Source organism: Sciurus carolinensis, chromosome 17, assembly GCF_902686445.1.
Source record: "Sciurus carolinensis chromosome 17, mSciCar1.2, whole genome shotgun sequence".
NCBI lineage: Eukaryota > Metazoa > Chordata > Mammalia > Rodentia > Sciuridae > Sciurus > Sciurus carolinensis.
Genome location: NC_062229.1, coordinates 51,023,746 through 51,050,255, shown reverse-complemented (window position 1 = coordinate 51,050,255; position 26,510 = coordinate 51,023,746). Strand labels below are relative to the sequence as shown.

Below are 26,510 nucleotides of genomic sequence, written 5' to 3'. Positions count from 1 at the left end.
AAAGCACTTGCCTAGCTTGTGTGAGGCCCTGTGTTCAATCCCCAGCATTGGGGAAGAAAAATAACAACCCCAAGCCCCAAAACTTTAAGTACAGAAAGGTAGACTGCGCTCTACTTAAAATTTCTTAAGGTAATTCATTCCCATATTTAATTAAAAAAAAAAAAAGCCGTTAAATTCTTTGCTAACTTTCTGTTAGTGACTGATAGCGAGAGGAAAAATTCTGAGGAATCTTTAAAAGTAGAACAGACATTATAGATCATGTCGCCAAGTGTGAATAACTTAAGTAGCACTGAACACACAACTAGTAAGAACCACAAGATCACAAAGTAAGCAAAAAACTATAGAATTTGTTTTTATTTGTGTATAACATCTGCTTAGCAAGTTAGAAGTCCTTCTACCAGGACAGCACATTTGAAAGCTCATGTCACAGGCATATTCTTTCTATATTAGAGTAAGGGGTGGGGGAGGGGAGGGAAGGAAAGGGAAGGGAGGAAGGAAGGAAGAAAAAATGGAAGGAAGGAGCAGCATTAAAAACAGTGAAGTAAAGAATTCTCTGGATTAAAAAAATTTCTTAAAAGTTTTAGCTGCTTGATAACTACTACATGGACCAAAAGCTCAGGGCACTAGTTTGAGTCAATGCAAATAGATATTAGATATTTCAGTAAAGCAGCCATCAAGTTGGCTGTGAAGGCAGTACTCACAGCCAAGTGTAAAGGGCTTATTGTTGCTCTGTTATCAGAATCACTCAGCATGTCTGTCCCAGAGGTTTCCATTAACTGAAAAAGAAGGGGCATTTTTAATGTGAGGAATGAAATTTTCAGATATACTATAGCAGTTATTCCTCCCATCCCCCTGTTCAAATCCATTTTAGAGCATATATCCACAATTCAGTAAGTTTATAGAACAGAATTATTACAAAAGTATGGTAAGGACCACAGACTAAGATCTTTGAGGAAGACTGTAAAATCAAGACTTTGGGAAAATGTTTTTCACCTTCACCAGTAAATATTTCCATTACCCCAAATACATAATTTCTACCACTATCTTTGTTCTTAGAGATATGTGAAAACATCTTCAGCTTCAATTCTAATGAGGGCAAAGAAATACAACATTCAGAATGGTAGGGGAGAATCGACTAATACTTACAACATCTAAAGGAGTTTCACTCGCAATCTGAAATAAAGGTCAAAAACAAAAATATTTAGGAAGTATTCATATATATTAAGTTTCTATTTACACAGGCCATTTTAAACTTCTGTTCTAAACCCATGTTTTGTGTATAAAAAATTATATATTTTTGAAAACAATTACAAATAGATCACAAGTCTACATATGTAGTTCTAAGATTTTAGTCCAAAGATCCATAAGCTAAGGAAATAGGTGGTATTTTTGTAGCAGCATTCTAAATGGTGTAATAAATACACTAACCTTGATTTTCTTTTATATCCACTCCCCTTCAGTTTTATTGCCCCTTGAAGGGAAGCAAAATTTAATGTAATCTGAATTATGAATCTATATAAAAAAGCTGAAGCATCTGTCACACAGGAGTATATTTTAACTCATTCCTTAGCTTTCCTCCTGGTTTGGCAAAGAGGGGTGAATGGAACATATTTTCTGTGATAGACCACAGTGGAAATGAAAATTTCTTTGGCAGAAGGAGAGTCTCCTTTATTGAGGGGTACTGTGCAAGGAAAGAACTTTTCAGAATTTCCTAAGAATAAGGAGGTAGGGAGCTTTCTTTCACATGAGACATGGTTAGTTTTTTAGAAATTTACAGAAAACATAAATGCAGCAGACAACACAGACATGGGGTGATATAAGGTAAGGCTGGAAGTAGCCCTTTCCAGAGATGTTATTATTTTTGAGATGGGGGTTTTACTATGTTGCCCAGGCTGAATCCAAACTCCTGGGCTCAAGTGCTCCTCCTGCCTGTGCTCCCTGAGTAGTTGGAACTACAGGTGTGTGGCACTGTGCCCAACTCCTCACCAGAGATTTAATTTTATCCTTTCACCTTGCTTTTTGAAAAGTTAAAGAGAACGAGCGATAACTTACTAAGAAGGCAAGAATGAATTTAAGAATTACATAGATTCTGACAATGCTAAAAAGCAAAAGAAAGTTTGTTTCTTGAATCATTTATTCTCATTTTCATTATGTAACTAGACCATTAACTCACACTATTCCTTTAATAACAATTCAGAAATCTTACCAGTTGAAGACACAGACGGTGACCATAAGCAGCTGAATAATGAACTGCATTGTATCCTTGTTTGTCCCGGATCCCTGGATTTGCATCATTTCTTAATAAGTATTCCAGGCACCTACATACAGTAACAACAAAATGAAAATCCTAAACCCTGCATTTTAACCAATGACAAAGAGATAAATTTAAAAATGACAATTTTTCTTACACTTGATTAAGCAAAAATAATAAAAATATCTACACTATAAATATGTCATTTGAATGACAGTCACTGAAGTATGAAAATACCAATCAAATGTACATATAAGAATCTACTTCTTTCAAAGTGAATAACTCCAAAGTATATCAGAAAGATTAGTATCCCTGAAAATTTTTACAACAGCCAGTTTATGGCACCATCTACTCAAACAACAGGATTAAACTCTTAGTGGTGGTAAGCATACAATGATGGCAATATTACCACTCATCAAGAACACAGAGTAAGTATAATGTCTCATCAGGAAGCGCAAGAAAAGCTGTTTAAAAAAAAAAAAAAAAAACAAAACAAATCAAACTATGTAAGAAACCAAGATCAGAACTCAATGATCTTGAATTAGAGAACCGAGAAGGGTTGAAACAGGGTGAAAGTGGTATGGGGGAAACAAGAAAGGCCTTCTCATAAGACACCCTCCTTTTCATTTCTGTGCTATTAAAATATAAGGAAAATAATTAAAAAAGGCATGTTAAGATTCATAATTTGTTATATTTTTAATAAATATTGTTAGTATAGGAAAAATAAAAGATACTGAATTTCATGAAAAGTAAGAGATTTGCTTCTAGAGATAGCTTGGCAGCATCAGGTGTGGTAGCGCACACCTGTAATCCCAGGAACTCCGGAGGCTGAGGAGGGAGGATTGAAAGTTCAAGGCCAGCCTCAGTAACTTAGCCAGATTCTGTCTCAAAATGAAAAATAGAAAAGGATGTAGTTCAGTGGTAAAATGCCCCCAGGTGTTCAATCCCCAGTACCAAAACAACAATACCAACAACAACGATGACAAGACAGTTACATGGTATCAGTGATCTTGGACAAATCATTTCACCTTTAAAGTGAGATGACTTCTGTATTAATTTGATAGATGGGAATGAGGACATTATCCATATAATCTGAAGCCCATTCATGCCCAAATTTCAAGTCTGTAATTACTCAGTGACAATTTGTCTTATATTCCAATGTGTCTACTCCAGTGTTAATTATACTTATGTTAAAAAGTTTTTAAAAAATTATAATAGCTCAATGGTAGAACACTTGCCTAGCATGTGTGAGGCACTGAGTTTGATCCTCAGCACCACATAACAATAAATAAAATAAAGGTCTTGTGTCCATCCGCAACTTGGAAAAAAAAAAAAAAAAAAAAAAAAAAAAAGAAAAAGAAAAAGAAAAAGAAAAAAACATTGATGTGTCTATTTGGGTGGCAATGGTACATGCTTATAACCCTAGCTATGTGGGAAACTTGAGTAGAAGGGTTCCAAGTTCTAGGCCAACCAAGGTAACTTAGGGAGATCCTGTGCCAATTAAACAAAAATAAAGGGTTGGGGATGTAGGTTGGGAGGAGAGCACCTGCCAAACATCTGTGAAGCCCTGGGTTCAACCCCCAGTCTGCAAAATAAATAAATAAACATAAATTTAAAAATGATACTGAGGTTATATAAAAACAAATGGAAAGAAACTAGAGGCGATTCAAGATGGTGAATTATAGGAAGGCTGCATCTTCACTTCTCTGTGGTTTGGGATTCAAACAGCAGGAGTACTGCTTCTCAGCAAGGTAGGTGTGAAAGGGAATTGACTGAAATTCAATACAGGGCAGTCAGAGTCTTTTAGAGACTGAAAAGTTTGTGTGCACTGAACAAAGAACAATAGAGTACATGGGAGCCAAGCTGGTTGCAGCAGCAGTAAGCACTGATTCCCCACAGAGAGGACGGATAACACACAGAGAGAAACAATGGACAAATTAAGCAGAAAAACCTGTGCATCAGAAAAGCAGCATAAACTTAGCTGATCCAGAGCTACACAGCCAACTGGTGTCTGAAAAGTGCACTGCATTTCCCACCTGGCAAGAATCGAGCTGAGGTGGGAGCCATCATAAAGTACCCAAGCTATGGGAGCCAGATCACAGCAAACATTGCTGTACTATCTCTGCAAGCATCTACAGTGTGGTCTAGGGTGCACCTAGTACAGTGTGAATGAAACAGGAAGAGAGAAAATAAAGGGGAATAAAGTCAGAAAAACTGAAGGGATTACAATTAGCTTTTGAGTCTGGTGGCTCACATGAACAGCTGAAGAGGACTGGGAAACTGAAGAAGTGGGCATGAATACATACATTCAGGGACTAAGCCTGGGAAGGGTGTGTTTGTGAGCAGTAGAGTATGTGGAGGATTGGCTCCCCTGCCCTGTGAGTAGAATTCTTAGAGGCTCCTGAGATCCAGACTCCTGACACAGATTGGCAAAATCAGGGACCTAGGGGTAAGTTGAGCTAATCTTTCCAGAGCAGAGCGAGTTAAGTCCCCAAGGTCTGATTAGACCTAAGCCCATTAACTGAACTTTCATCTCAATATCTGCAGAGGTGACCCCTGTGAGTGCATCAATCTGGTATGTGTGGACAAAACCCCAATCTATAGTATTTCCTATGTCATTCTACCTTATACTGGTGAGAAGGGAGGCCAACCACTTTTTCAACCAGCTTCAGTTTTAGGCCACCCCAGGTGGCAGCTCAGTAAGCAGCATGAAGAGAAAGGAGTTAACAATCCCTGCCCCCGCTCCGGCCCCTCTCAGTATATAGCCCAAGAATAGGCAAGAAGGACAGTAGGGTATAGACAGCTGACCACCTCAATGGCGACAATTCTTTCATTTTTCATTAAGAATCAATCTTTCTTTCTTCCTCTTTCTTCCTTTCTTTCTTTCGGTGTTCTTGCTGTGCTGATTGGTTTGTGAACATATATACATATATTTTTAAACCATTTTTAGCATTTTTTAAAAACAATAGTTATTTTTCCTTATCTTTTGAGGGTTAGGGTTTTTTGTCTATTTCTCTTTCTTCTTTATTCTCTAACAGTCACATTTTTTTGCTCTCTTTCCCTCTTCCTTTATAGTCATCACTTGCTATATCTTTTTTACATTGTTTTTTAATATTCTAATTTTTGTAGCCTTCCTATCACATTATTTTCTCTTAATGATCTATATTTTTACCATCTTTTAGAGCTACTTGGTTCATATAACTCCTGTCCCCTCCATTTATGTTGTTGCAGTTAGTAATACTGTGGATAACATGGTTGATTCCTGCAGTTTCCTTTAATGCCACATCTACTTCACAGTTATTTCTTGTTTTTGCTATTGGCAACTGTTGAGCCCCTATAGCTGTTTTTATGGTATTAGTGTTGCAGATGTCATAGTGGGCATTGGGTATTTATTTTAATGTTATATATTGTTTTCTTAAGTTGCTGCTCTTGTTTCTGTCCCTCTTTTCTGTGAGGTGCTGGAAATCTACAAGAACATCACAAGTTCAGAGTAGACACTCTGCTGCTGAATTAAACCCAGCCAAGGTATAGCACAATTTGCTCCACAAATTAACCATACTTAAACTTCAGTGGTACTTTAATACAAAGAACAGAATAGAAAAAACCCCCAAGTCATTCCCAAGTAGAAATTCCCACTCATGGATGTCACCCCTACAGCAAAAACAGAATAAACACAAAGGCTGTCAATACCACATCTACTAGGGTTCTCAATCTACATCTCTCTAGGAAAACATTGGCAAGAGAAGGTTGAGCCCTAAAAAAGCTTACACATAAGAGTGGAAAAGAAATCTATCACAACAGGTGCATAAAACCCAACACAGGAATATAAGAAGTATGAAGAAACAAGGTAACTCAAAATCTCCTTAAGTTCATAACTCACTTCTAAAGATACTGAAGTGGATAAAATATAAGAAAAAGATAGTAAAAATATTATAAAAATGATCAAAGAATAACAAGTGAACACGGAAAAACGAATGAATTAAGAAAGTCAATATAGGATATGAATAAGAAATTCAATAAGGAGACAGAGATACTCAAAAAGAACCAAACAGAAATTTTGGAAATGAAACACAATGAATCAAATAAAATGTCAGTTTAAAGTCCCTCTAACAGAAGTAGATCATGCTGAGGACAGAACCTCAGAGCTGCAGGACAAAGCGGCCAGTCCATAACACTGAGACAGTATTAAAGAAAAGAAGTAATCAAGACATGAACATACAAGAATTCTGGGACAACATTAAGAGACAAAATGATTTAAAAATCATTGCGATTGAGGAAGTTGTGCTATGTAAGCTAACAGCATGGACAACCTCTTCAGGGAAAAGATAACAGTAAAATATCTAAACCTTGAGAATAATATGGACATCCAGAAGCATGACATATTCAGAACCCCAAAGAGACAAGATCAAAAAAAAAAGAACTTTTCCAAGGCACATTTTAAGTAAAATGCCTAACATTGAGAACAAAGAATTTTAAAATACAGAACATCCAATGATCTTTATCTGATTTTACAAAACCCAAATTATTAAAAGACAGGTAACAAAAACTGAGCTTATAATGAATCTGACAAATGAAGTTCTACAGTTTCCATAATATTAGATAAGAAATAACTGAAGGGGAAACAAAATTATCACATGAAGATGCTCCTGGTAAAAGGGGAATTCAACATGCAGGTGAGGTCCAGAGTGGGTAGTACATTTAAAACCAACCAACCAACCTAGAGAACACACACCTAGAGAAAACACAATTAAGTTACTTGGGTGAAATGTTTTTCCTTTTAGGGGGAAGAGGTCGTAAAGAGGCAGGAATTCAAAGGCATATGTAGAATGGCTTCTCCATTTCAAAGTGGTAATAAAAATATTTAAATCATGGCACCAGGGCACCTTTGAGGAAAAGAATACCTCAAAGAAGGTTCATTGCATAATTTTTAGTAATAAGTACAATTTAAAAATTGAAGTAAATGTAAAGAAAAATTTCATATTAACAGTCCCATCTGTTTTTCTTTTCACCCTCTGGGGCTGAATTTTCTTTAGCATCACAAGGATACTTTTCCACATGGTTTCTAGGGAACCAAGCTCTTATTCATGTAACACCTACGAAGGAATCACCCAGAATTTTGTCTCCATATAAGCAGTAATGAACTCCCCTTTTTGTAGCTGTATTTGAGGTTCTTCAGGGTAAGAGCTTCTGATGATTCTGTTTCCTTTATTCAACAGGCAGTAGGCATGATTTTAATCTTCTGACTTTATAGCAAACACTTCTGACTCCCTCCTCTGCTTTTTGTTTCCACTATTCTACTGTTAAACTGTACTGGTAACAGTCTTCTCTTATTGGTCACTAATTCATTTCCTTCTGGGACCCCTGACCATGTAAACACCTGTTTGAAGTTTTTCTAACTACTTCCCATATCATAAGGGAAAACAAAAGACTTCATTTTGTTGGTAATATTGAATTTGAGCTTTAGCCTTCTCTTCAGTCCATGATTCAAAGTAAGTTTTGTTTCTGAAATTGTTTTCTTCTATATAAAAGATACAATTTTAACAGCTATGGTTGTTCCTAAAGTTAATCCCAAGGCAGACAAAGGTGGCAGCAAATGCAACTAATTCAAAGGGAACAACTGGAAGAGGATCTTTTCGGGCTGCACTCATATCAATCTTTACTATCTATGTTCCACCCAAAGAGCCAATTATACATTGAATGTACACAGTCATAACAAAAATGAAAGCAGCATGGATAAAATGCAGTGGTGCTCAAAGAAGAAACAATATGAATGAAGCATAATTTTGGTAACCACAACAGTTGTTGATCCAAGGATGATGATGGCCCATTTCCCTCACACATCTGTTTCATGTTCTGCAGTGATGTGAAAATGGTGCCTTGTATGTTTGGCAAACAAGTTAACCTGAGAATTTTCCAGTTTCTACCTCAAAGGAACATGGAGTTGAGCCAGATGCTGTGATGCATGCCTGCAACCCCAGCAACTCAGGAGGCTCAGGCAGAAGATTGCAAACTTGAGGTCACTCTCAGCAATTTAGCAAGATCCTAACCATCAGAGAGACATTGTCTCAAAAAATAAAAAGAATTGGGATGTAGCTCAGTAGTAAACACCCCTGGTATTCAATCCCCAGTACCAAAAACAAAAACTAAAAACAGGGCATTGAAGTAATTATAAATCTTAACGGTCCACTTTATCAGCATGAAGTTCACACTTACTCCAGTCATACACAACAGCCAATACAACAACACACAATTATAGCCATTGTACAACATACTGCTATAACACCAAAGTGTATGATGGGATGCCAGTGATACACTCTTTAATTCCTGGAGATTTTCAAACTTGATAAATGAGCAAAATGTATTCAATTTGGTGAAGAATGACTTCCTACTTTAAAAAGTTAAAGATTTTCTTTTGCTGTGCACATATTTCCATGTGCCACAAGTTCCTGTGTTTTCCTTAACTGTCATGCCTTCAAGTTATGGGATGTTAATGCAGATTATGCCATTTTCACCATTAACCATTTAGCACTCTTTATCTTAACTAGGAGATCCATTCAGTACCATTGTTTGCAGCCTAACATCAGTTTGGTGCTTGGCTGCTACATTTCTAGGACAGCCTGGGCTCACACTGCACAGACTTTCTCCTTTTTGGATAACCCTGTCATACATACCTCCACCCAGACAAAGCAGAAAACAAGTCCTGAGTGCCAGAGCTGGAGGTTGGGACCTGCTCTAACCCAGGCATCTCTCCACCAATGGCTTCACCACCACTTTCCCCAAGAATAGAATTTTAAAAGCTGCAATAGAAAAATGTCAGGTCGGGCTGGGGAGATAGCTCAGCTGGTAGAGTGCTTGCCTCGCAAGGACAAGGCCCTGAGTTCGATCCCCAGTACCGCAAAAAAAAAAAAAAAAAGAAAAATGTCAGGTCATATTGAGAAGAAGCCCCGAAAGAAAATAATGGTCAACCAGGATTGCTATATCCAGCAAAGTGATCCTTCAGAATTTAAGAGGAGAAGAAAACCTTCCATGACAGGTAGAGGATAAAAGAATTCATGACTACTTAAACTAGTACCACGGGAAATAATTAAGGAAATACAACACTCAGAAGAATCAAAAACAAACTCCGAACTCACAAATGGATGATCTTATTTGATGAGTAGCTAAGCAAATGAGAAACAGCCCTAAATTAAACATGATAAATAAATAAAATGGCAAAAATTAATAAAACCTCTATATAATAACAAATGGTCTCAACTCTCCAAATTTATGACACAGGCTGCCAGAATTAATCCACTATAAATTTTTTGTTTGCAAGAGACTCATCTTACAGGCAGAGATGGTCACAGGCTGAAAGTGAAAGAATGGAAATTGAAAAACCATGCAAATGGAACCTGAAAACATGTAGGAGTAACAACTCTCTAATCTGACAAAGCAGGTTTCAAGCCAAAATTAATCAGAAGAGACAAAAAAGATCACTTCATACTGGTAAAAGGAACAATCTAATAAGAATTATAATGATAGTAGATAGTTATGTCCCAAATATTGGTTCATCTAATTACATAAACAAACACTGCTTGAATAAAAGATTTAGGCTGACCTCAGTATAATAATACTACATGATTTCAACACATCTCTTATCAATAGATAGGTAATTTTGATATAAACTCAATATATTATTAAGAATTTTCAGACTTTAAAAATATATCAAATGGACTTAACAGATACGTATAAAATATTTCATCTAGCAATAGTTGAATATATTTTTTTCTCAGTTGCTCATGGAAGCTTCTCCAAAATAGATCATTTTATAGGCCACAAAACTACTCTAAGCAACTACAAAGACAATATAATTCCTTACATCTCATATGATTATAATGGAAGGAAATTAGAAATCAACACAAGAAAACCCATGGAGATTGAACAATACACTTTAAATGATGAATGGGTGACAGAAGAAATCAGGGGAGAAATTTAAAAATTCTTAGAATCAAATGAGAGTAGTGATAAAATATGCCAGAGCCTCTGGTATACTAAAAAGGCAGTTCTAAGAGGAGAGTTTACAGTTATGAGTGTCTACACATAAGGAAATCATAGAGATCTCAAATAAACAACTTAATGCATCTCAAGGTCTTGAAAATAAGAACAAACCAATTCAAAAATTAGCAGAAGGAAAGCAATAAGTAAGATCAGAGCCAAAACAAACAAACAAAAAATCAATGAACTTGAGAATAAAAAAAATACAAAGCATCAATGAAATAAAGAGCTGATTCTTTGAAAAAAGATTTAAAAAACTGATATGCCCTTAGCCAAAGAGAGAGAAGACCCAAATTTAAAAAATTAGAGATGAAAAAGGAAAAACCACTCCAGACATCACAGAAATCCAGAGGATCATTAGGAACTATTTTGAAAACTATACTTCAATGAACTGGAAAACCTAGATGAAATGAATATATTCTAGACACATATGAACTGCCAAAAGTGAATCAAGCCTAAACAGATAAATAAGTAGCAACAAAACAGATGAATAAAAAGCCCAGGGCCAGATGGATTTTTAGCTGAATTCTACTAGTGCTTTAAAGAACAACTAATGCCAATGTTCTTCAAATTACTCCATGAAATTTCAAATTCATTCTATGAAACCAAAACCAGATAAAAACACTTAAAGGAAAGAGAACTACAGGTCCATTATCCTGGATGAACTTAGATACAAAAATTCTTAATAAAATATTAGCAAATTATATTCAGCAACATATTAAGAACATTGTACATCATGACCAAGTTGGTTTTATCCCAAGGATGGATTAACACATGCAAATCAATAAATACATTTCACCACATAAATAGAATTAAGGACAAAAACCATAGTCATCTCAACAGACGCAGAGAAAACCTTCAACAAAGTCAGTACCCATTCATGATAAAAACCTTGAAGAAACTAGGAACCTACCTCAACAACATAAAGGATATATATGACAAACCCAAAACTAACATCAGGGGAATGGGGAAAAACAGGAAGCATTTCCTTTAAAATCTAGAACGAGAAGACAATGTCCATTCTCATCACTCACTCCTATTTAACAAAATACTAAAAATTCTAATCAGAGCAATTAGGAAAGAGAAATTAATAAAAAGGATAAAAATAAAAAAGGAAGAAGTAAAAGTATCACTTGTTGCAGATGATATGATCCTATAAGTAGAAGATCCAAAAATCCTCACTAGAAGACTGTTAAGAGTTAATAAATTCAGCAAAGTAGCAGGTTACAAAATCAACATATAAAAATCAACAGTTTCCTATACACCAATAATGAATTTGTTGAGAAGGGGAAAAAAAAAAAATCCCTTTCACAAGAGCCTAAAACAAAACAACAACAAAAAAAACAAACACCTCTAGGAATAAAACTAACCAAGGAGACAAAAGATCTCTATATAAAACAGTGAAGAAAGAAAGTGAAGAAGACACAAAATGGAAAGACCTCTCATGTTCTTGGATAGGCAGAATTAATAATAATACCTAAAACAGCATACAGATTCAAAGCAATCCCCATCAAAATACCAACAAGATCCTTTACAGAACTAGAAAAAAACAGTTCTCAAACAGTTCTGTTTTCATTTGGAAAAATAAAAGATACAGAGGAGCCAAAACAATGCTAAGCCAAAAAAGCAATGCTGGAGGTTTCACAACAACTGACTTCAAATTATACTACAGTGCGGTAGTAACAAAAACTTTACGGTACTGACAGTCATCTGATTGTTGACAAAGGTACCAAAAACATATGATGGAAAAAAGATAGCCTTTTAAAGAAAGGGTACAGGAAAGAGTGAGAATAAATCCTAAGCTCTCACACTGCACAAAAGTCAACTCAAACTGGATCAAGGACCTAAGAATTAGACCAAAAACTATGTAACTCCTTGAAGAAAATGGAGGGTCAACATTCCAACATATAGGAGGAGGCAACCACTTTCTCAATAGGATCCCTATAAGTTCAGGAAATAATGCCCAGAATGGGATAGTATCGAATTAAAAAGCTTCTGAACAGCAAAGGAAACAAGAATGTGAAGAGAATCTATGGAATGAGAGAGAATCTTTGCTGGTTACTCTTCTGACAGAAGATTAATACCCAGAATGTATGAAGAACTTAAAAAACTTAACACTCCCCAAAACAAATTAACTCTATTGATAAACGGGCAAATGAACTAAATAGACACTTCTCAAAAGAAGAAATACTAATGGCCAACAAATACATGAAAAAATGTTTAACATCACTAGCAATTAGGGAAATGCAAATCAAAACTACACTGCAATTTCATCTCACTCCAGTTAGAATGGTAGTCATCAAGATTATAAGCAATGATAAAATGTTAGAGAGGATGTGGAGAAACACCGTTGGCGGAACTGACTATAAATTAGTACAACCACTACAGAAATCAATATGGATGTTTCTTAAAACATTAGGAATGGAACCAAGTGACTCAGCTATATCATTCCTTGGTATTTATCCTATAATATTAAAGTCATCAAACTACAGTGATATGTGCATGCCCATGTTTATTGCAGCACAATACATAATAGTCAAACTATAGAACCAGCTTACATAGATCTCGATGAATGAATGAAAGAAAAATGGAGTTCTGTTCAGTCATAAAGAAGAATGAAATTATGACATTTGCTGGAAAATGAACAGAACTTGAGAACATTAAGAGAAATAAGCTAAACTTACAGTCAAGGGTTGAACATTTTCTTTGATATGTGGACGGTAGAGAGAAAAAAGGGAAAGGTAGGGATTGGATCTCATGAAAATTGAAGGGAGATCAGTAGAATAGAAGCAAGGGGCCAAAGGGAGGGGAAAGGAAATACTGAGAACGATACTGTCCAAATTTTTATGTCATGTGCATGTACGAAAATTTAACAATGAATTCTATTGTTATAACCATAAAATGCATCAATTAAAAACATGGGAAAAAAAGAAACTCTAAAGCAACACAAATGACAATTCAGTATCACATATATAAATTTGATTATGTAATTATATAAACTCTATGACATACTTTATATATTCATTTATATATGAGGACCATCTTTTCAATGCTAACCCTTATTTCTTTAGTGACAAATTGCCTAAAACTCCTTAGAATTAATTTTGGAATTTTTATTCATTATAATACCTTCATGTTCTTCCATTAAAGTGGAATTTTGATTATGTACAGCTAAAACTTTTTAGGAATCAAGGATGATGAATAAGGAAGATGGTTAAAATACATATTATTATGATAAAAAAACTAAGCCCAAATCTGGCTCTAAAGTAACAAGACTGGTATTTTTCAGTTTCATAAGATAGCTCTGAGGGAGTTTCAGGAACAAGAAATGTTTCAGGCCACGTCTAAGTGGTTTGTGGGCTTCCTATGTGCCCAATTCAGAGTACAGTTGCTCACTAAAATGTAGAAAAGGCATGCTGGTCTGTAGGGTAGTTTCATTACTTTACAGGAACAAACAGTTCACCAGGAGGCATTACAAAACAAAACAAAATATAATCTTTGACTATCTCTCTTTAATCATGTTTTTTGCAAATGTGAGTGAGAAAATAATTCTCCCTTAATGATATCTGAGAATAAGGCAGATTCTATCAGTAGAACAAACTATTTTAAGATAACTCACTGATATGTGAGTACTGAAGAAAAGATTTATTTAAGGAAAGCAAAACAAGTTCTTGTTTATTTTCTAAAACAGGGGAGAGCTAGGCACAGTGGCACAACCCTGTAATCCAAGCAACCTGGGAGGCTGAGGCAGGAGAATGGCAAGTTCAGGGTCAGCCTCAGCAACTCAGACCCTGTCTCAAAAATGAAAGAGAGGTGGGGATGTAGCTCAATGGTCCTGGGTTCAATCCCCAATATTCAAACAAATAAAGCCAAAATAAAAACAAAAACAAAAAAAACCTCAAAGAGGTAGGAGAGTATGTCCCAATGCATTACTTACATTTTTCAGGTTTACATCAAGTTTTCAAGTTTGAAATAATTTATTACATGCAGTTCTTAATGAATCACATTTCTTTTATTTGTAGCACTCACATTACCACAGATGATAGACCTCATGCTACAAAACAAAGCACTAAGTTGATTAATATTAATGAGATTCATTTTAATTGATAATGTTTTTAGATTTCACTAAGCAATATGAATTTTCATAACTATGTTATTAGATATGCTGGATAGACATTGTGTTTTAATAGGTGAAAAAATTACTAATATTTGGGAAAATTAAATGACTTGTCCCAAATTTTTGCTAGAATAAAGGAATAGACCTCTGTTATAACATTCGCCCATTTTTTTCATTATATGTTCCCATAAAGCTTCAGTACTGTGGTTAATAAGTAACAGATAAAAGTTAACCTGAGTGGTTTGTAAAATAAACCTTAAGTAAAAAATTACTTGATATTAAAAACTTGGACTTTGATTTTGAATTTTGGTACAAGTTTGAACTGGCTCAAGGTGTGTCCCATGGCTGGTCAGTCCTGGCTAAGGACTACTCCACTCAGACAAAGGGGACATGGCATTGTTACTCCCAGAGGACTTCCTTCCTCTCTCTCTACTCTTCCTTCCCGTAATGGTGTGTTACAGTGGCTGCAGTTACAACTAAACAGTTAATTTAAAATACAGTTATCCCTCAAAGAAACATTATAACATTCTAGCTAGTATATTAAACCCATTCAAATCTCACATGGCTTATGAGTTTTGTCAGGCTATTATCTTCATTTTACAAAGTAGGCATAGAGGTTAAATAAACTATCTAATGGTCCACAGTAAGCAGCAGAGCGAGTACAGTGTTTTCTTATAAACATATACAAAATGAGTACAAGTTTTGTTGATAGAAATTATATAAAAATCAAAATATTTTTTCTATATAACATTACTAAAAAAGAAATTTAAGGACAGATTTTGGCAATAAAATATCACATACTTAGGAATAAATCTAAGGATTATAAAACCTTTACACAAAAACAACTGCATGATTCCATTTAAGTAAAGTTTAAAAACAGACAGACAAACAATGGTGTTAAGACCTCCAAATATGATTCCATTTCATAAGACTGGCTATAGTCTGAATGTTCATATTCACTCCCCTGTTCATACACTAAAATCTCAACCTGTCATAGTTTGGGTACGTAGTTCCCCAAAACTCCTGTTAATGCAGGAATAAAAAGGGGAAATGATTAAATTACAAGAGCTATACTCAGTTCATCCTTTGAATGGGCTGACTAGGTGGTAACTGTGGGCAGGTGTGGTGTGACTGGAGGGAGGGAGTCATGCCCTCCAAACGTGCATCTTCCCTGTAGCCCCTTCCCCTTCTCCTTTCCTGTCTGCTTCCTGACCTTGCTAAAGGCTGAGTAGCTTTCCTCTGCTAGGTCCTCCCCCACAAGTGCCACCTTGCCTTGGGCCCAGAGATAAAAAGTTGGGCATCTATGGACTGAGCCTTCTGAAATCATGAGCCCCAAATTAACTTTTTGTCCTTGAAGTTTTTTTGTTGGGCATTTTGGTCACAGGGACACAAAAGTTAACAAAAACAAACCCCAAGGTGATGATATTAGGAGATGGAGCACTTAGGAGGTGATCATGTTGCCCACTTGAATGAGATTAGTGACCTTATAATAGGTCTGAGGGTCTGAGCGGGTTCTTTCACAGCCTTCCCTCACGGAGGATATAGCAAGAATATGGTGGTCAGTGAGAAAGTGGGCCCTAGCCAAACACTGAATCTACCATCACCATGACCTTGGATTTCCCAGGCTCCAGAACTGTAAGAATAAATTCTGTTGTATATAAGCCACCCACAATTGATGGTATTTTGTTACAACAACCTGAATGGACTAAGACAGAAAATTGGTACTGAGAAGTGGTGTATACAGTAACAAATACCTAAAAATATGGAAAGGGCCATGGAGCTAGAAATTAGAAGCTAGAAGCTTATACCACATATATTATATTCCATAGAAATAACCACATATAATGATATAATATAGAAAAGGCTAGAGAAAAGTATATGTCGCCAGGTATGGTGGCACACAACTGTATTCCCAGCAACTCAGGAGGCTAAGGCAGGAGGAATGCAAGTTTGAGGTCAACCTCAGCAACTTAGTGGCACTGTAAACAACTTAGTAAGACCCTGTCTCAAAATTTAAAAAAATAAAAATAAGAAAAGTAAAAGGCTGGGGATAAGTCTCAGTGGCTAAACACCCCTCAGTTTAATCCCCAGTATAAAAAAAGAAAAAGCAAAGCATATTCAAGGCTTTTAACACTGATAACATGAAATGATCTATGAACACACATATAAATATAAGTGTTAATGATGGTTATCTGAGAGTTGGCACAAGGAAGGTTTATTCCGTATGTATAATATAATCAAGAAAACATTTCCTCAACATTTCCCTTGTCTTTTGTACATTACACATAGGTATGGGGGAAACCCTCACCATTCTTGCTCAAGGCCAGTTTTACTTCTTTTCAACTGCATTTCTAATATTTAATATGCTTACTCTGTTTCTAAGAGGAATAATACTTTTTTGTTGTTGGATTCTAATGCAATGTGAAAGTAAGACACTTCAGAGGATTTGTGAAGTCACAATTTTCTACAAAGAACACAAGCATCAGGATGATGAGTGACTAACAGAATAATTAGAATGGATCAGAAACAATTTCATGTACTTTTCCAATACTTAGTGAAAGTGAGGACAGAGGGACATAAGGCATAAGAGAAGTGTAATTACTATATGTCCATCTGAATAGTAAAATACCAATGTCAGAGCACAGAAAATTCCAAAGAGCTTGGTGTGGTGGCACACGCCTGTAATCCAAGCAGTTCAGAAGGCTGAAGCCCTAAGCAATTTAGCAAGGCCCTGTCTCAAAACAAACAAACAAAAAAATATATATATATATAAAAAAAGGGTTGGGGATGTGGCTCAGTGGTTAAGCAACCCTGGGATCCATACCTGATACAACAACAACAACACCCAAAGGACGTATAAATAATTTTTCCTGGTATGATTTAAAGGCAGGAAGTAGGATGCTGACAGGAGAGTATTAGAAAATAAAATGTGGTGGTAAATGCCTATATTCCCAGCAGTTTGGGAGGCTGAGGCCCTAGGCAACTTGGTGAGACCTTGTATCAAAATAAAAAATAAGGGCTGGGAATGTGGTTCAGTGTTAAGCACCCTTCAGTTCAATGACAGACATTACTGAATAATAGTAATTATGTTTTCTGGTGCTTGGGATTGAAACCATTGCTGTTCAGCATGCACTCTACCACTGAGCTACATCCCCTCAGTTAATAGTAATTTGAAGGCATGAGAAATTTTTTTTTAGAAACAGTCCACTCATTTTGGCAGAAGTATGAATTAATTATGCCAGATTCTCTCATTACACAAACTATTCCTCAGGATTAAATCTTTATAGTTTAGAAAAATAAATCAACCCTTTCAGGTCACTAAATAAGCTTCCCCAAATAACTTATTAAAAGGGATGTCTCTGGTACCACAGAAAACTATGGTTTAAACCAGGCACAGTGGCACACACCTGTAATCCCAGCTACTCAGGAGGCTGAGGCAGGAGGATCACAAGTCTGAGGACAGCCTGGGCAGCTTAGGAAGATCTTACCTCAAAATTAAAAAATAAAAAGGACTGGGACTATAGTTCAGTAGGAGAGAACTCATGGGTGAAGCTCTGGTACTCAAAAAAAGGGGGAGCCGGGTGGGATGGCATACACTTATAATTCCAGCGGCCTGGGAGGCTCAGGCAGGAGGATCACAAGTTCAAAGCCAGCGTTAGCCAAAGCAAGGCTCTAAGAACTCAGTGACACTCTATCTCTAAAATAAAAATAAAATATAGAGCTGGGGATATGGCTCAGTGGTTGTGCCTCTGAGTTTAATCCCTGGCACCAAAAAAACAAACAAAACAAAAAACAGTGGGGTAGGGGTAGGTAGGAAAAAAAACAAAACAAAACAAAACAAAAAAACCCAATCTGGGCTCATACTTTCCAAAAGATTCCTAAAATATATCAATAAATCAGTAAATGATGACTTTAGACAGGCCCTCTGGAGTTCTGAAACTTTAAAGATATGAATCAGATGCTTCATGTTTCTTTTATACATACCATCTCATTTAGTTTCGTCTACAACTCTTGAGTGAGTTCCATTTTAATTTTGGAGATGATGAAACTTTTGCTTAGTATTAATTACCTGGCTCAGCCTCAAACACATTGAATATGGATATCCCATATTTGAGTCTTTCTGATCCTGAAAGTTCATGCTCTTTTATTGTATCAGGCTGCTATAACATACACACTGACAATGATGTTTAAATAATTAAAGTTACTAGCCTACGAGCTCACAACAGTTTATATTAGACAAGAAAACTAATGATTTAATTTACTTTAGTACTCACACACTTGAAAAAGCAGATTGGCTTAAAATCACAAATTCCCAATACTATGTATTGAAATATACTATTCTTCTATTGTAAGAATTCAGGTTTGCTTTCTGTGCTTCCTTGTTGCCATGCCCTTCTGCCATGATGTTCTGTTCACCTTGGGCCCACAGTAAAAGACTTGGCCATCTATGATCTGAGACCTCTAATACTGCAGTTAGAAGACATGTGACCCTTCAACAATCGCCAAAGATTAAAATAGCTAGACTTTGAATTACTAGGCCTTCAAGAGCCACCAAGCTTCCACCAAGTTTCCCCAAGGCCAACTTCCAGTTGTTACCCAATAGTAACAAAGCCAACCATCTTGGGGATTTTATAACAGCAGGACCCTACTTAGATATTGAACTCTACTCTGTTACTGGTGCATAACAAAGCACTCAAATATCTGAGTCCCTCGGAGTTGGGGAGAGAATCATATTTAATGCAACTGTCTATGGACAAGAACAAAGCACAATCTGTGTGTGGGGGATGTACCCTTCAGTAGAATTTAGATTATGTTGAGCTATACCTAATTACCAGTCTATGGGAATAGTGGTTAAAAAACTACAGATCATGATAAAAACTACAGATCATGATCATTATCTATATCATAATATAGATATAACCTATATTAAGAACATCTAGGGCTGGGGACATAGCTCAGCTGGTAGAGTGCTTGCCTCACAAGCATAAGGCCCTGGGTTCAATCCCCAGCACCGCAAAAATAAATAAATAAATAAGTAAATAAAAACATCTAGACAGGTGTGGTGGCACATGCTTGTAAACCCAGCAACTCCAGAGGCTGAGGTCCTAAGCAACTTAGCAAAACCCTGTCTCAAAACAAAAAATTAAAAGGACTGGGGATGTGGCTCAGGGTTTAATCCCTGGTACCAAAAACAAAACAAAGCAACAAACATCTATAATTCAAATCCTGAAATTACAAAATTAATAAACCAAAATATCTAATTTACAGTCTTTTATCACAAATTTTCTTTAAATAACTACTATCCAAAAACATACTTCAAATACTTTGACTTTTCCCCAAAATCTAGTCCATCTAACTTTTCTCGCATATATATCCAATTGTCTAAAGTGATATACTCCTGAAAATAAAAAGCACAATTTACCAATGCTGCGAAGATCAGAATTTTAGCCACAAACCCAACATAAGAAAATGTTACTTAGAGAAAAGATTTGAAATTAGTTACCGAATTTATATACTAAATGAACATCTGTCAGTGCTGGGACTGCAACTCAGTTGATAAAGTAATTTGCCTCACATGCATGAGGCCCTGGATTTAATCCCTAGAAACCCAAACCAAGCAACCAACCAATGAACTAAAAACAACAAAAAAATAGACATTTATGAATAATACCATCAAATTATGCTTTCTGAGGATAGAAAGCAAATATTAAAGGTCAAAGAAATGTCTATGTTAATTGCAACTTCCTAGAAGTATATTTATAACATCTTTCCCAGGGAGTCCTTACTTTTCCTAATGTTATTTTTACTCTTCATTGACTTTGGCAGCATGGGGTTTACCAAAGGCATTTGAAGAGCTTTTTTTCTGTCGTCAATGAGTTTACCTTCTTCCAAGAAGAAAAAACTATATTAAGGTACTGATAACTGAGTGTTGCTTATAGAAATTTATGCATCACTCATTCTTTTGTTCTCATTCATTCTTGGCCATCATTTACTTACTCTGTCATCTAATTTACCCTTTCGAATAGAAAAAACATGAAAGTGATATTAAGACTATTCTTTTGGTGAGGAGGAGAAGAAGGAAACTTTATCTTTTTCACCAAATTAGTCAATAAGGCAGGTTACTGAGCTGAATAGGTAGTAATAACTATAAAATCAAACTTATGCCAGGCATAGTGGTGCACGCCTGTAATCCCAGAGGCTCAGGAGGCTGAGGCAGGAGGATCACAAGTTCAAAGACAGACTCAGCAAAAGCAAGGTGCTGAGCAACTCAGTGAGACCCTGGATGTGGCTCAGTGGTTGAGTGCCCCTGAATTCAATACCCAGTACCACCAACCTCGCCCCTAAAAAAAAAAAAAAAAAAAAAAAAAAAAAAGTCAAACTTATTTCTTAAACTGAAGACTCAGGGAAAGGTAATCAACAACAAAAACAATACAAAAAGGAAATACAAATATGCAATAAACACAGTCATCCACATGGAAGAAGTCAGTTTATAGAAATAATCATCCTTCACTCTTACCCCATGATACTTACTTGCCATCTGTGTCTGATGTAGCTGCATAATGCAGGGGTGTGCAGCCTCTTTCATCAAGGTCATTCACACTTGCTCCTGATCCCACAAGAGCAAACAGGCACTGGTAATTGCAGTTGGCAGCAGCATAGTGCAGTGGAGATCTTGTGTGTCAAGTTAATAAAAGATAAAAGCCAGGGACATACACTAGTAAACAAGAGCATAGTTGACTTTTCTCAACACTTACAAACACTATTTACAATGGGCCTTTCACCAACTTCTAATATATACTGTCTTTTAGAGTGCAGGACATAAGACAAGGAGGAGAAAGCAAGTGGTAGAGAATCGTTTGGTATAAAAAATAAGATCAAAACATAATTTTGGTACTGGGAATTGAACCCAGGGATGCTTAACTACTCAGCCACATTCCCAGCTGTTTTTTGTATTTTATTTAGAGACAGGGTCTCACTGAGTTGCTTAGGGCCTCGCTAAGTTGCTGAGGCTGGCTTTGAGCTCACAATCCCCCTGCCTCAGTCTCCTGAGCTGCTGGGATTACAGGCGTGCAACATTGCACCCAGCTGTAAGTTGATTTTTTTAAAAACATTTTTCAGTTGTACATGGACAAAATACCTTTATTTATTTATCTTTATGTGGTGCTGAGGATTGAACCTAGTGCCTCACATGTGCTAGGCCAGTGCTCTACCACTGAGCCACAATCCCAGTCCCTGTAGTTGATTTATTCAGGGTCAATAAAGTAAAAGAGAATGTTACTAAATTTAGGAGTAAACTGTTTTAGGATTATAAAACTGATGATTCTATAATTTCATTAGAAAAACCCCCAAAATCAAGAAATATGATTGTAAACTATATTTAGCTTTCATAGTATATTTTTTTCTAATATATTTACTAGTAAAATATTATTTTGTCTTATGGAACATTATATAGTGATATCTTTAAAAATGCAATTAACCCTGAATTCCCTTAAAGCTTCTAAGCTCAGAATATGCTTCAGAAGTTCCTGCTGCTGTTATAGTGCAGAGTGCTTGAAGTGCAATAAAATTATTTTAACTAGATTATAGTACAATTATTAAAGCAAATTAACTATAAAAATATTGCATTCCAAAGCCAAACAAAATGATTATGGTTTTGTGGGTCATTAGTTTCGTCCATTAGTAGGCCATTATGGGGGTCAAATAGTTTTTTCTTTTCTTCTATTCATTTTTGAGTTCCTATTATACATAATTATTTTTACTTCTCTTCTGAACTGGTCCAATCACATGCATTGATATTTTCACATTTCCTTCTGACACACATTCTTCTCTGTCATACACTTTGAAATGCACGATTCTCAACTGTTGACACATAATTTTGTTCATAATGCTACCTCCATCTTTCAAACAAATACCACCCATTAATTTTTCCTAATGCATTTGGTGCTTCTACAGGAATATGCAATGGTAGCTTCAAATATCACAAACACAAATGCTAGTAACAGTGAAGTCTGGGGCTGAACAGTGAGAACACTGGCCGAATGACAACAAAGGATTTGGCCATTTCATAGTTGCCTTCCTGCAGATTATTCTCAGTGGGATATGTGAATGTGTGTGTGAGAGATTTACACAGAAGAGAAAGAACACTAACACACATATATTTGTAACCTGTTTCCCCCCTCTTTAATAGTACTTTGTAAACAGAAATGACAAGTAGGATCTCTCACAAAGGAAAAGATTTGGGAAAATAATTGTTATTGTATCTTAAGGTACTGTGAGTTTCTTGAAGGACTATAGGTACCATGGAGTACCAAAATTTCCATTAACAAAATTATAGGAGGAGGAAAAGTGATATCAAGAAACACTGAGGTACTTACAAGAGTAAGGCTATAGCTTTGTATCCTAGGGCTTTGGGAGTGGCTCAAGTGGAAGAAGACTGAATGAGAATAAATATTTAGAAGGTACTAATTTCAGATGGGACTCTTGATTAATCATGATCACAATGTCAAAGATACTGGATTATTAGTTAATTTTCTTTTCTTTCTTTTTGGTTCTTAACAATTCTGAGGCAAGGCCTCGCTAAGTTGCTGAGGCTATCCTTGAACTTGTGATCCTCCTGCTTTAGACTCCTGAATCATTGGAATAATAGGCATGAGCCATTGTGCCCATCTCTGAATTCTTTAGTTAATTTTCAGAAGTCAATTAAAAGGTAAAGCAAATCATTATGTAAATAAAATCAATCAGTTTCTATAGAGAAACTGTATTGTATATCCTACCTCCCAAATTTGTCCTTTTTGTTGAAATCTGCACCAGTATTCAGCAGGAGGTTTAGGCACTCCAAATTCCTATTGAGGGAAAAGTTAGAAAAAATTGTCGGCAATTTTACAGTGAAATTGGTAAGCTTAAATAAGACTTTTTAAATGAGGGTACATATGAATAAAGTAGCATGATTTATATTCTGTGAAGAATAAAACATTAGACTTCATCTTACCTAATATTTAAGAAGTTATGTATATACATATTGGTACATTGGTAGGAAATAACAAATGAATCATGTCATTGTTTAAAAGGAAAACCACATCTGTACAAGAGAGCCTAAGGAAATTTTAGCAAACAAAATGCTTATAATTAAATGTAAATGTAAGTGGCTTTCAATACTAAATTTAAAAAGATTAAAAAAGCAAAAAACCTTGAAAACACAGATAACATTCCAAGTCAGTTCTCCATTATCTTCTCCTACAGTACTAATACTTACTTAGATGTCTTAGTTAAAATTATAGGAGAAAACATTATACACATGGGTATTCCTGTAATTTAATTTTTATAATTCTGAACATCAACTTAGTATATTACAATGAAAACTGTGACTGTCAAGTAATCAGACAAATCTGTTGGTCCTCTCTCTGCAGGCCAGTTACTTGGAAATCAGCTTTTAAACGTAACATTCCCTGGTGACCACAGAAGAATAAGGGAGTCAGTCACATTCTCACAATCCATCTCTGTAATTTAGCCTGACCTTGAGGTATTCTTGGTTTAGTGCACTTATCCTTGGATCTATGGAAATTTTTAAGAAATTATCATTGGAAATAAAGTTCTTGCAAAATGTCCTTCTGACAAATGAATTAAGTAGCTTATCACATACCTAAATTTTATCAGGACCATTAGATAAGCAACATGCTTTCAGAGACTTAAGGGTTTTAAGTTGAAGTCTGTCATTCAATGGAACCAAATGCCTAGTTTCCCCCAGTAGGTTATTTTAAAACAGTTCAAGATCTCCAACCTCAAAATTTTCTTTTCCCAGTAGAGGCAAGACAAAAAGACCGCCAACATTTTTCCCTTAAGGTATGACTTTAAAAAGTACCTGAAGAATACTAGTATTATAGAGAATGTTCTCATCTGACATTTGAAGACATTTTTTACTTGAGAAATCACTTTATTCATTTCTCCATTTATCTAGGAATACACTTCCTTTTGAAGGCCTTCTCTCCCTTCTCCACTTAAAACCTATGACTTAGGTAAAAGAAGATGGTGGGGAAAGTGATTTTTGCTACCGGACTTCCTTTATTAGTGTCTGTGTGTGTTTTACTGGGGATTGAACCTAGGTACACTCTTCCACTGTTAAATCCCTAATCCCTTTTCTTTATTTTGAGACAGGAGCTCACTAAATTTCCTAGGCTGACCTTGAGCTTGCAATCCTCCTGCCTTGGTCTCTAGAGTTGTTGGGATTCCATGCATGTATCACTACACCAAGTTTCGACTTTCTTCCCCAAATCACTCCTTTTATGTTTGATTTCTTATTTTTTGGTGACACAGAAATAATAAAGAGTAACAAAAACAAGAGGAAAACTGCCAAGACCAGTTTCCTTTGTCATTGCCTTTTGCACAGGGGATCAAACCTAGGGCCTCACACATTCCAAGAAGCATGTGCTCTGCCACTGAACTACATATAAACCCAGCTTCCCGCCCCCCTTATTTTTTTTTTGGTTGTTGTTAAAGAAATAAAAATAGTATTTACATACCCTCCAGCTGCAGCTGCATGTAGACAGGTCCTGCCAAAATCATCCGGGGTATCTATATCAAATCCTGTAAGTATCAATGTCTTATCTATTATATAATATTATAGTTGTATTAAAGTAGTATATCAATAAATATCAAGAATCACAACTTTTCATCCAATCCTATGTGTTCTGAATATGTACAAATGAATGAAAATATCTTTAATAATGTACAATATCACACATAAAAAAATCACCAGTACTAGATTGGTGTTTCAGAACAAATGCTGGAGTTCTCTTTTTAAAAGGCCATAGCAGGCATGGTGTCATGAACTGTTAGTCTCCTAGTCCCAGCTACTTGGGAGACTGGGGAAGGAGGATCATTTGAGTCTAGGAGTTTTGCAAACCAGCAAGAGGCTATCTCAAACAAATGAACAAACAAACGACTCTCAGACTTCTAAAAAGGCTATAGGATACCATGGGATAATAATTCAGCAATACAAAGGAATAAAGTATTGATAATACAAAGATGACCCTTATGAACATTATGCTAAAGAAGCCAGTTGGATGATTCCACTACTATGAACTGCTCGTAAGGGGTGAATTTAAAGAAATAAAATGGTTTTTAATGATGGTTACACATCCTACAAACATACTAAAACATATTGAACTCTATACTTTAAATGGGAAATTGTAAAGTTTTTTCAAAAAGCAGTAGGAGTTTGTTACCTGTATATTATTACTGGTAAGATACTATTTAGTATTTTATTATTATTATATATTTAGTAATTGAAAACACTTAACAAGAATCATAGTTTGGAAGTAATAATTTAGAACTCTATTATCCTGGTTTTGTTTTTTTCCTTTTTCTGCAATATTAAGAATTGAATTCAGGGATGCTCTACCACTGAGCTACACTGCCAGTCCTTTTCTTAAAACACTTGATGCAGGGTCTCACTAAAGTTGCCCAGGCTAGCCTTGAACTTGTGATCCTCCTGCCTCAGCCTCTCGAGAAGCTGGTATTATGTGTGTGAGACATAGCATACAGCTTGATCCTGTTTTGTTTCAAACAGACTATGATTATAGAATTTAAACTACTAAATACTACATTTAAATAATTTCATCAACCTAGAAGATCACAGAACATTCTTGGCTCTTGAAATGGAAATCAAGACCAATAAGACATGCAAATGAATGTATTTTGCTTGCACTCATTAAGGGACAATCTAAGAAGACTGCCATCCGATGAACAGAAGCTCTAGAAATATCCCATACCCGACTCCAGCTAACAAAGGAGGGGAAATCATTAGGAAATACAACATTGCCTATAGCTGATCAGAAAACCAAGCCTTTAAGTTATGCTATGTTCATGTATCAATACATCACAATGAATTCTGCATAAATATATATATATATATATATATATAAAACTATAATGAACTAATTGAAGTAAGAATATTACTAGTACTAGTACTAGCACTACTGACTACTACTACTAATAGAAGGGAGGTCAGCAAGCATATCAGGGCTAAGTAAGAGGAGCAGGAAAGGGAAGGTACTGGGAATGAGATCAAATTATGTTATGTGCATGTATGACTATGGCACAATGAATCCT

The 26,510-nt window shown here is 35.8% G+C and overlaps 1 protein-coding gene and 1 pseudogene across 5 annotated transcripts in view; both read right to left on the bottom strand.

Annotated features, from left to right (window-relative positions):
• Ankrd28 (ankyrin repeat domain 28) overlaps positions 1–26,510 on the bottom strand; it is a 198,753-nt gene that overhangs the window by 25,220 nt on the left and 147,023 nt on the right. For all 5 annotated transcript variants that reach the window (XM_047531881.1, XM_047531880.1, XM_047531879.1 and 2 more), the window contains 6 exons: positions 24,920–24,983; positions 23,177–23,245; positions 20,934–21,074; positions 2,207–2,318; positions 1,147–1,173; positions 702–776 (listed from right to left, as the gene is read on the bottom strand). In XM_047531881.1, the coding sequence (XP_047387837.1) occupies positions 702–776; positions 1,147–1,173; positions 2,207–2,318; positions 20,934–21,074; positions 23,177–23,245; positions 24,920–24,983 (488 nt within the window). The remainder of the gene's footprint in view (positions 1–701; positions 777–1,146; positions 1,174–2,206; positions 2,319–20,933; positions 21,075–23,176; positions 23,246–24,919; positions 24,984–26,510) is intronic.
• On the bottom strand, positions 7,083–20,924 carry LOC124968905 (palmitoyltransferase ZDHHC6-like; annotated as a pseudogene).